The 11798-nt window shown below is 33.0% G+C and overlaps 2 protein-coding genes across 3 annotated transcripts in view; both read right to left on the reverse strand.

Moving 5' to 3' along the window:
• On the reverse strand, nt 1-6762 carry LOC117121828 (protein scylla-like). 2 transcript variants are annotated; one of them, XM_033267195.1, is made up of 2 exons: nt 6358-6762; nt 1-2302 (listed from the first exon to the last, which is right to left on the reverse strand). In XM_033267195.1, exons 1-2 carry the CDS (start codon nt 6449-6451, stop codon nt 1830-1832), a joined length of 567 nt encoding a protein of 188 aa, XP_033123086.1. In that variant the 5' UTR covers nt 6452-6762; the 3' UTR covers nt 1-1829. The 2 variants fall into 2 exon arrangements, with proteins under 2 accessions (XP_033123086.1, XP_033123087.1); XM_033267196.1 differs by lacking the exon at nt 6358-6762 and adding an exon at nt 2400-2554.
• Nucleotides 6763-9008: 2246 nt separating this feature from the next.
• LOC117121834 (leucine-rich melanocyte differentiation-associated protein-like) overlaps nt 9009-11798 on the reverse strand; it is a 26404-nt gene continuing 23614 nt past the window's right edge. The window contains exon 8 of the transcript XR_004447635.1: nt 9009-11791. The gene's annotated coding sequence lies outside the window, so the exon portion shown is untranslated. The remainder of the gene's footprint in view (nt 11792-11798) is intronic.

An 11798-nucleotide genomic window follows, 5' to 3' on the forward strand; every position in this document is an offset into this window, starting at 1 on the left:
TTTGTTTCTTGTTTAAATATTCATGTTTTCTCTTTATTTAATTAAATTTCAAGGCTCACTTGTGCACTACATAATTTCCAATCTCATTTTAAAACAGTTCTCAAACAGAAAGAGAATAGAGAAAGAAAATATCTATAATATTGCAAATATTGTATGCTTTAAGAATCTTAGTTCCATTAATCTTATTCCATACTTCAAACTTTCAGAACTCTTTCTTGCCTTCCCTTTATTGACCATGTAAATTGATAACAATCTATCATTTTAGATGTACATATCTGACAATCTTCAGTAAGAGAAAGAACAGAGTTAACAAAAACACCTTAACATTAAAAGAAATGGTTTATAATTAATATTGCAATTAAATTCTGTTGTATAAATGACAAAATACTGACTTTAGTACTCAATTTATTGTATAATTTTCTTTAACGTTACCAAATACTTGACAGAATTCTAGAATATCATACAGTGTAGCTCAACATTTAGGGGTTCCTTCAGAGAATTATGAATGATTTTAACTGCACTCATTGCTTAACCACTGCTGTCGAGTTGAATACAACATGAATACCAATAATTTTTTATTATTTTTATTAGTGTATTTATCGACCTAATATGTCAGATAGTTACAAACAGCAGGTAGGAGAAACATAACTATTTTCAGTTTCCTGTATTTCTTTCAAGTTCATCACACACATTCACTTCAGTTACCCAACGCTGCATTACATAATTACTATCTACCAAATTTTACCAAGTTCGTCCAGCAAGGTTCGGTGTGTGGTAGTATAACCATGGAGGAAAGTATACCTAAGTTTAAATAAATTGTGACATTCAATGGGCACTAAACAGCATTCATGGCAAATCATGTGACAAAAATGTCTGTTTAAACAAGGCTTTTCTCATTGAATTTAATTCGTACCCAAAAGAGCAACAAAGAAGGATAGTTTTCTTTTAATAACAGGGGACTGGAGAATCAGGTGGTTATCATAGGGATTAATCCCTGGTTCATGCTACCCTCATGTGCCTAAACCTATTCAACCAATTAGCTTTTTCCTTTCATCCATACAATGTCCATTACTCCTTCAGACACAAGGTCACCTTTATGTTTAGACAGTTTACACTACGGTACTCTACATGGAGGGATGCAACTTCTTAAAATTTGTAAAACAGGATGAATTTACTTTGCTAATCCACAATTTGAAACTAATTTTGCTAATTACATACAACTATTATGGTACTTCACCAAACCATTCAGCAAACCTTCCAAAACAATTGTGTACAATAACAATTTAAATACATCGTCAATTTCGAAGGACAGGAATATTCTCAAAATAACCCTTATATTGTATAGTTAAAAAGAGTAGAAAAATTATAAAAAGGAATAACAAATAGTACTACATAAAAACTTACAAAAACATAACATCTCAAATAGATACTATAATTAAGACAATTGTTACTGTCCTTACCCTTAATAACAACTGTATAAAAAGAATACTGTTTTTTTTGCACGCAAGTGCTAATAGGTATGCTCTTTTTTGGAGATTACTTGTTTAACCTCACTAGTTTGATTAAACCATGGGGGTTTAAACAGGCAAGTTTAAAATAATTCTAGATTGATACTGATAAGACACATCAAAATACTGGTGTTTTTTTTTAAGACATTCTTTGAAGATATGGCTCTAATAAAGTAATATATATATTATAATGAACCAAGTTACTGTACTTCCAAAATAAAAAAAAATCTCTTCCATCAGCATTTCTGAATCAAGCTTCTTCACATCTTTCTGACTACAAAGCTCAGGAAAGCATTTATTTTGGGCCAGAAAATGTCAAAATCATATTGCTTGGAGCTCTGATATTCGCCGGTCCCTTCGATATAGTTTGTTCTTTGTGATCTTGAAACCCGGTCGTACTGTCGTCGTTGGTTCCGACCAGCTCCTAAATAATGCCGGCAGTTTTTTCACTAACCATTGTTGCGAGTCTATGTGCAGAATCAAAGTTAATTCAAATGTTGTTACAGTATTCGGGTCTATTTGCACTTTTCCAACTTTCTTGCACATCTCGCTATCCTCAAATACAATTAATAAGGTACAACCACGGATACCACAAGGTTCATTTCTTGACATACGCATAGTGTCTCGTGCCACTTTACTTGGGAGATCACACGGAATTAATAATCGTCCTTGTACATATTTTTCTCGTACAGACTTTAGTTCATTTAGAATCAGATCGGTTAGATATTGGGACATCTTGGCCTCGCTAAGGTCTTCTTCAAGACATAAATACTGCGCATTGGCAGTTCTTGAATCTGAAAGATAAAATAAAATGAGAGAATGAGCTGCTGTGTAACAATTTACAACAAATTTGTGATAAAAAAGAATTTTGAATCCATTTTTAAAACTCACTTTTGTTTGCCCGATCAAAACTAATTGGATTCTGTGTACAAAGTCCTAACATATCTATTGACAAGTACTGGTAATAAAGATTTTGTATGTAGCGTCCTGATCTTTACAGTGGGGAGCACCAACCCGTATCTAAGCAGTTTCAAGAAAATTATGAATTGGAAGCTTGTGGAATTACTAATCACTCTAGTGACTTGTGGTTTAGCCTCCAGATCACATGTTCTGTCATATGCTTATGATTGTTTACATATAGTATGCAACAGATGACCACCCTTCAATCTTTACAATTATATCCAGGGATCAACCAATGACATATGCAGCCAATAACAATTTTGACAGTACAGTTAGAGACTTGTTATCATTAATATTAATTGCTATCAACTTGAGTTTATAGAATATGGATAATCAATTAAGGGGGTCATACATATTTTTCACAAGAGAATATTAAAACACAGTACTCTTGTCATTTCTATGACCACCCTCCCCTGATGTAGAACCCAATTGGTCTATTATTAAAGAGGCATAAAACATGGTTTTTTTTGCCTTATATTTATGCCAAATACTGAATATTCCTTTACACTTTTCAGTGTTTGACAGACAGTATTGTCAAATAAGTGCCTGACCTTTCTCATTACAACATTTTAAGTCATAATTTATATTGAACAAACTAGTATAGCAAGGACAATTTTGATGCTGTTTTTCCTTTTGACTTCTATGGCCTTGGAAGCATGGATGTTCTATTTTTAATTACCATAATTAGCATCGTAAAGGACACATGTGTTTCTATAACTAAAATAAAACCTTGATGAAAATGTTGGCAAATTTAACAGTGATGTTCTGAGTGCATACTATACCCAGGGATGTAGTTATGGTAGGCAACCACCCAGCCTGGACTTTTTCCAGTCTAAAGTTCATCTCATGGCCCTCCACCCACCTTTATTTACCCCTTTCCCATCCTTAAATATAATTAATATGTTGATTATTGTACTGTAATTATGCATGTATTGTTATTTGGGCAAGGGAAATATTTTCTTTTTTTAATGATATAGCTAAATAATAATAAAGTTAATGCATTTAAACAAATTAACAAAATAGTGCTTTTGAATTAGCTGAAAACAGACTTTGAAAACCCCATCTATGAGACAAATCAGTTATTTATTAACCTCTTAACCTTCACAATGCGCAAATAGATGCGTACTCATTTAAGAATGAGATATGGTACCTGGATGAATGAAGGTACAGCAACAGCATTATGAATGATGCAATGACTCATCAGTGTCCAGGGCAAGGAATATGAGCTTTATTAAATAGTGTACCTAGGACAGTCTGATTTCTATTGGCTGGCACGGGTAAATTATGCTGCATTGTTAGAAAGCTATTCTACAATTTCTCTTTAGTCTGCAGCATTTCTGCTTGTGAAAATTATCATATTCCATGAGGTTGTATGTAGTGTAGGCCTACTGCATCAATTTCTGTAAATCATGTTTAAACTTGTATTGTACAAGACTTGAGAATACTGGTTATGCTATTCTATTTGGTGCAGCATGTTTGCACTTAAATTTAAACTGCTCTTAAATAAAACAATGCAATAATAAAGATAGATTAACTATTAGCTATTGACCTGCAACTGGCTTCTCTGAGGTTCAAGATTAGTATCAAGTTCAATAATACAGAATAGGATTTAAAGATTAGGAAGGCAACATTGACCAATTGACCCGAAGCTTTGTATGCCTTCCTCCTAGGGAAATCATAACAATAGTTTATCTTAATAAAGGTAAGGAACAAAAATATTAGGGCTATGACATTAACCTCAGAAACCAAAAACCTGGGATTGGATTTATTCAGTGTAAACACCAAGGATAGCCCACAAAGTCTAGAAGAAGACTTATTTCCAGTGGGGTCCTGGTAATGATTGGGCGGTACACCGGGGAAATAATCTCCTACTCTTTTCCGAAGAGTGTACTGCGTTCTTTAACGTGCACATGGGCCATAAATGCACAAGGGACCAATGGCTTAAACGTCTCATCCGAAAGACGGTGCGCTATTTTAACTTGTATTTCAGTCCTCCAGTTGAAACACAAGGAGAGACAGTGATGGGAATTAAACTGGCGACCTAAAGATCTCCACGGTTCAGTGCACACACGGTGGCTACCACCAGATTAGCCGACTAAGAAAGTATTTCTATTATTATCATTATTTCACTTTTTGTCATTCCAAATGAAATTAGAAATTACGGCTGGGTCTATAATACGACACTTGTACCATGTCCCGTCTAACTCTCATGCGAGGGTAATATTTGTGGAGCCCAGCGATCGATTCCAGACAAGAAATAAGAACATTACCTCTCGATCATACGTTCAGCTTTTAGATATTGTTAAAATAGTTGCAATGCATTTTCTTTAAAAATAAGTACATTAACTTTAAATGTCATTTCATCAGTCAACATGTAAACTGTAAATTTGGTATGGCCTTGTATAGGCTTTGTATGATAATAGTATACTATGATAATAATAATGGAACTAGCTGGTACCAACATGAGAGGCGGAACAAACTTAAATGAATAGAAACGAAACCAAAAACAGTTAATTTGAACAGAAAGATTGAACTTTAGTGAGAATTGTAGTATGCTAACAATAGTACATTGTTAAGCAACATTGCCAAATAGACTAATAAAATGAAAGCGAGCTGTTTTTGTACCAGAAATTAACAAATTTAGATTTACTGCCATTATGAAAAGTCTAATACTATAATAAGCACACTTCACTTTATTTGTTAAGCCCTGATTGCACAATATTAGACAGGGAATTTCCACTTTTAAACCGCACTTGTTAACAAAGGGTGTTTTCCTCAACCTTGTATGAATCATGAAAGTTCAACCGGCGAATACAGCACTACAGCTTATTGCAACATCATGTGCCCCCACATGCTTTGCACACAATAGAGAGAATACAATGCACAGTTCTGTTCCCATTCTCACCACAAATTTTGTTTTCATTCATGCTTCATGTACTTTGTATAATGTAACAAGTTAAATGAATTAAATTGAATAAGTACAAATCTATATATAGAATTAACTGTCCAGGATTCTTCTTTAAAAGGTACCGGTAATTCAAAATTAGGTATGCCTAGGTCCTAATCAACCTAACCTAAGTTCTTAGCTTATGTTGAGAATAGAGTTGGAATTTCAATTCACGTTGAATGCATGTCCTCTGATAATGCACTGGGACCGGGATGTTGGGAGCAGAATTTGGGAGTTTTTGAGTGTATTTAGTGTTTTGGTTGTGCTTGTATAATGAACGATCTGTTTATGGCACTTCATATTAACCAACATGGAATAAACACATACATTTTGGTACAAGTAGCAAAAATTTTTTTAGCGCGAAAATAAAATTTTCTATTAAATTAAGATATATTTACATGTAGGTTTAGAACCCGTAAGAAGATTGAAGTCATTAACACAATAGTTTAGTGTACTGTATGTAGTGTATCACTTCTTTCATAATTTAACTGTATAAATATAAATTATATTATTTCAATTTGTTTGGGGAACAGAAATTGAAAAAAATATAGTAATACTATAGTATATTACTACTACTATTAATAACTAGGCTAGGCCTATATTATTATTACAGTATTTATTTATAGGCTTAGGCTAGAGTAGGGCCTTATTTTTAGTATTTGACAGAAGGAAAGGAATGCAAATAAATATAATTACTGCCAGAGTCTACCTAAAAAACCCTTTTGTCAGTATTGCAACTAAGTTAGAGCAGGGCCTAGGCCCTAGCTGTAGAGGCAAACTCATAAACAACCTTCTTTATCTAGCCTAGGCCCCTAGTCTAGCCTAGGTAACACTGAGGTTAGGCCTAGTTATTATAGGGCCTAGGCTAGCCCAATTTGTTTGACAATTTAAACATATAGGCCTAGGCCTAATTCACAAAAATAGGAAATAGTAGGTACGTACCATTTTCATTCTCGAAGTTCTTTACAGTTTCGATAATTGGAAAAGTCGGCTTCGGCTTTTCCTTTTTGTCCAACATCATCTCATATATTTTCATTGATACAATAGCTACAGAAAGATGCAGAAGCTATTCAGCTCCCCTGCTTCCCTCCTCATAGGTGGTGAATGATGAAAGGAAGGCCAATTTACCAACCCTGCAGGCGAGGCCTAACGATTCCAATTACAGTGCCTCTTCAAAACCAACTCGATGATATTCGTATAACTGACAATTTGCAGAAAACATAAAATTTTAATGTAATAATGTATGTTCACAAAATGCAGAATAAAAATCACCGCTAGACTATCCCCGTTTCTCAGCTTACAATCAGCTGGTAAATTTCCAGCTTCATACAGCTGTTTTGTACAAAGAAAGGGAACCCTTGGTTATTTATTATTCATAAGTAATTTACATGTTATCAGTCAACCTTGAAATCATACGCAGTAGAACGCCCCCTGGAAACAGTTCAACCAATCAAATAAAGGAAGAAGAATAATGGCGCTAGGATTTCGCAACTCAGACGCAATTTTATTGGGCAGATTATAATTATAATATAATCATTACTGTCGACGTGCAACTTTTGACATAGATAGGGTCAAAGGTTTGTGTGGAATTATTTTTACCCAGGAGAATGAACTTCCAGAAAATTCTCCAATAGCCTGCGCGTACGTCAATGAACCAAATGAACTGAGTTCTTTGTCCTGTTTCTCTGAAATTCTGATCCACTACTACGTGCAGTTAGTCGTGTTTAGCGTTTCTCAATCCCAATCGAGTAGTGATAATATCGCATTACCCCTTAAAAGCAATAGGCCTACATTATTTCATGTTTCAGGACATAAACTGGAATGACCTATTGTGTCAATCTATCTTTTTTATACCTCCATGGTCAATCTAATATTTTGTCCGAACGGTAGGATTAACAGGCATCCAATTTCTGTAAATAAGCACCCTTTTAATATCGTATTTTCTAAGATTTTACGTGAGGACGCTAAATAAATCTCTAAATAAAGTGACAGGCGCTATTTTGATACCGAAACTCTTTCCACTTACTGTATTCTAACATAAAACAAGGAATTAACGTTTATTGAATAGATGATGAGCCTAGCACATTACAAAATCACATGAATATATGAGAAGTCAGCCTTACTTTTATTTTTGATTGTATGAGTAGGCCTATTCCAGAAACTTTAAGCGTCAGAACTGGTATAATCACATCGACACTATCAACTTGCATACTGTAAGCTATTATACTATGTTTTGAAACATTCGATTATATAGGTCTACAGTACATGGATAAAAGTTTCTTCCTACATTGCCACGTCCTAGAGGAAAAGGAAGTTCAGTCTTACAGATCTTGTTTTCTTAAGTCGGACTTAATTCGTCCTGATACTACTTGAATGAACATTTTAATCAAGTCCCATTAAATGACGAATAAAACAATTATACAATGTACTGTACACATACATGTTATATACACACGTTTCATTTACCTATGACAGGTGATGTCTGGTTGAAACAATGAATAGAGAAAATGGAATAAATACTGTTTTAAAAACGATATAAAGAAAAAGTGTTCGATTCTTATTGTATTCTTGAAATGCAATTAAGTTTTGCGTGTCTGTGAATCATCATCAAAACGTTATTGTCGTAGCAACACGCATGCGTCATGGGGTTTCGTCGAAGTGTTCAAGTCCACAATGCAGCGAATCAAAATCAAGTGCCTGGGAAAAATGTATGCATCTATGATGAGCAACCTCAATGTGGTGATGGAGGATGTGATTACATTACCTCTCCTTGGTTGAAACACAGATCCTATATACATACATTTTTTTTTTTTTTTATAAGAACCAGTAAAATTTTGCCCAGGCTAGTCAGTGTTATTATTTTTTGGCCGATTTCAGGCTCAAAATGTTCTTATTTTGTTCTTATGTTACACACTTTTCGAACATACAATTGTATTATCGTACCAGTGTACACTGTACTGGAATATAGGTAAAAGTGCCCCAGGAAAAACTGGTCCCGATAAAAAAGGCCACTGAAAAACTTCCCCAAATGACAAGTAGGTATACACCTCCTGTACTGTATTATAGAGGTATTACATAGTCACACCTACTGCACTTAAGGTACAGATATATTTTTTGGTTTTTCTAGTTTTTCAAAAAATAAAAATCTCATTTGACATTTTACCTCAGCCTCAAGTTGTTTTTATTTTGTTCTTAAATTTTAAATTTCAGCCTCAGTGTTCTTAAAAAAATTTAAAAAAAGTGTATCTGTATATAGGATCTGTGGTTGAAACAATATCTAGCGACTTCAGGAAATTCAAACAAGGGAGTCTACTATTGAAATGTCGAAGGCACTTTTTTTAATCTATTAAAAAAAAAAAACATTCCCAAATAGGTAATCCATGGCCCTCCTTTAAACAATACAATGCTTTATTGAATAAATTGATATAATGGAATAGACCTATCAAAAGGCATGGTCAAAAGCAGACCTATTCAATCCAGCGATCCCAGAATTTCTGTAAGATGGGTACCAATTCCGAGCATATATATATGCATTATATTCAAGTGGCCTGGTAGTCCCGGACAAGTAGATCCCCTAGAAAACAAGAACAATATACTGTAAGCCTGTGATTGTCTTTATTTCATTGTTCGCCTACATTCTATAAATAATTTGACAACTCTGTACATCTATTTTATAAGGTATAATATAAATGCATCTAAAACAATTTTAATTAAAGTATTGTGATTTCCAAAACTACATTCCAAGATTGATATACTATTTCTGCTAAAATAGGTCTAGATAAAGATTAAAAACAGTTAAAATAAGATAAATAAAATAAAAATAAGTATTTTCACATACAGTACTTTATATAGAGTGCATTAATTACGATATATTTCTAAGCACATTATTTACAAACTTATTTTTAAAACGCTGGCTTATACGAATACTGGAAATTTCGCCCAACAGAATGGACTGGAGCACACAATCACACAAAAGAAATAATTAGTAAGGAGATAATGATGGCATCAGATTGTACATTAGTATAATAGCATAGCAGGAACATAATTTTACAGACATGAAGAAACTATGGAAATTAATTGTAGAATGTGTTATTGTATGACAATTGTAAAAGTACAATTTTTAAAAATAATTTTAATTTGTGCAGCAGTAATATGTTACATAAGCATAAAAATAAAATGGATACAATAAGGTGATTTTCTCTAGCTATTTAATACATTTTATACGATAAAGGAAAATGCTCCCCATATACTTCTAAAAAAGTGTAGAACTATACAAGATTATTCAAGGCATCAACAAATCATAATGAATAAATATTTGTAAAATTTAACAAAAACAGGGGTCAGACAAGAGTGAACATTTACCAGTAGATATATTAATATTTAATAATATTTAACGTAATTTCAGTGACATTTAATATTCCATTTCTGCAGACTTAAAAAACAAAAATGACTACAGTAATCTAAATATTCATGTATATATCAATGGGGTCTGCCCTTCTCCTTTGATGCTTCAACCGTTCCTTCATGACTCAGTGTGTCTATCTTACATTACATGTCGGTACTGGCGCGGCACTGCAGCTGCCAATTTCAAATATTTGGAATTATTGTAAAAAAGTAAATTTCAATCTTTGTAATAATATATCAAAAAAATCATAATTCATACATTTGTGAAAAAAAATATCTTCAGACATTTCTTTTCAGACTTTATATATGAATATTTTCTGCATTGAGTAAATAAATACGATAAATAATGACTATTTCTATATTATTTGCAGACTCACAATGGACTATCCCAAAGTGTCAATCAAACTTTACAACTGACAATTGAGAACGTGATAGGCCCAGGAATATGCTCATGCTAGACTGTACCAAATTCAAAATCTTAATTTATGATATAAAGATCCATATAAAGATTCCATTTAGGACTAATATACTATGAAAATTTTCTGTTTGGTTTTGTAAAACAAACTTATGACCATTAAATTAATACAAACCAAATAAATTTATTTGAATATAGTACCAATATTCCGAAGGTAGACACATAACATAAAAATAAATCTCCATTTAGAACAGCATCATCATCACACACAAAAACACAACAAACCTTAATTATTTGCATTGATTTTTGAAATTTTAAATTACAGTGTTCAACAAAATGTAAAACTATAAATATAAAATAAGATACCTCCTATTTTCGTACAGTATAAATGATGTATCAACAGCAAAACACTTTGCTTTTCAACAGTAACTTGAACGCTTGATTTTGTAGGCTGTACCCAGTAGAAATGAGATGTGGGACATATATAAATCATATTAATAACAGAAGAGAAAGAGCAATGTAAATATTTATGAGAGAAAGAAACAGTTATATTGCATTGCAAACTTCACAAGGTCATTTGAGATGGGCAGCTCAAAGTTGGCAGTGAATGCCAAAAAGTGGCAGTGTGAAAGAAGAGCTAAAACTAAAATAAGCATGCCACTTCTATTAACCTACCCATGGTAAGACGAGACATTTTTTATACCTCGTTTCCCGACCATATTCTTTAAAAGACTGTCGGAGGAGGGCGGAAAAATTTAAAACAAAAATTTTGTTTTCTTATTTAGCAAGTAGTTTTGCTAAAACATCCACATGGAGGAGAAAATAAAAATAAACTTTTATTGGTGAAATGTAAACAGTGTAATAATGGGATGGTTAAATGTTACAAATTTACATAATTAGTTATCTTATCTTACTTTTTTGGAAAGTTCAAGGCAGCGAACGGCGTAACAAAATTAAGAAAAACTTTTATTTTTTCTGAAACTTCCATTTTTTCATTTTGGCAGGTGCACTAATTGGTCAAAAATAAAATTTAATTTTTATTTGAAATCATCTTTTTTTGGGGGTGGGGATGGCGATATAAAAAAAGTCTTGCCTAAGAAAGAGTAAATGGGTGTTTGAAGTTTGCATGTCAAAATAACAAATAATCTGTTTGTATTTCTGTCACAGTGGTTGATAAGTTGTCTAAGTTGGAATGATAGCTGTAAGGTGCAGATATCAATCACATTTCCAAGGTAAATCCAAAATTAAAAAGTTGTTTGCCGTCATCCGCCACACCTAAAATCTGAAATATGAGGGGCATGGTTTTTTTTTTCTTAAAATCAAAATTGTGTAGTGTAAAAAAAAAAAAAAAAAAAAATTCTTTTTTTACACGATTTTGTTTTCACACGACCGCCGGTTCCATAGCACACCCACTACAACCGTTTCACGCTTGGTTAACTCTAAACTTTTCTCACCTCGTGGTTGGTACTACTACTGCCAAGGTGATACAATGTTGGTTGTTGTGATTTGGAACTTTTTTAACACATTTAAAAAGTAACTGAAGCTGGTGAGCTTGACCTAATAC

The sequence above is a fragment of the Anneissia japonica genome, unplaced genomic scaffold (genome assembly GCF_011630105.1).
Source record: "Anneissia japonica isolate Jap-2015-1 unplaced genomic scaffold, ASM1163010v1 scaffold2392_len1475705_cov187, whole genome shotgun sequence".
NCBI classification, from domain to species: Eukaryota; Metazoa; Echinodermata; class Crinoidea; order Comatulida; family Comatulidae; genus Anneissia; species Anneissia japonica.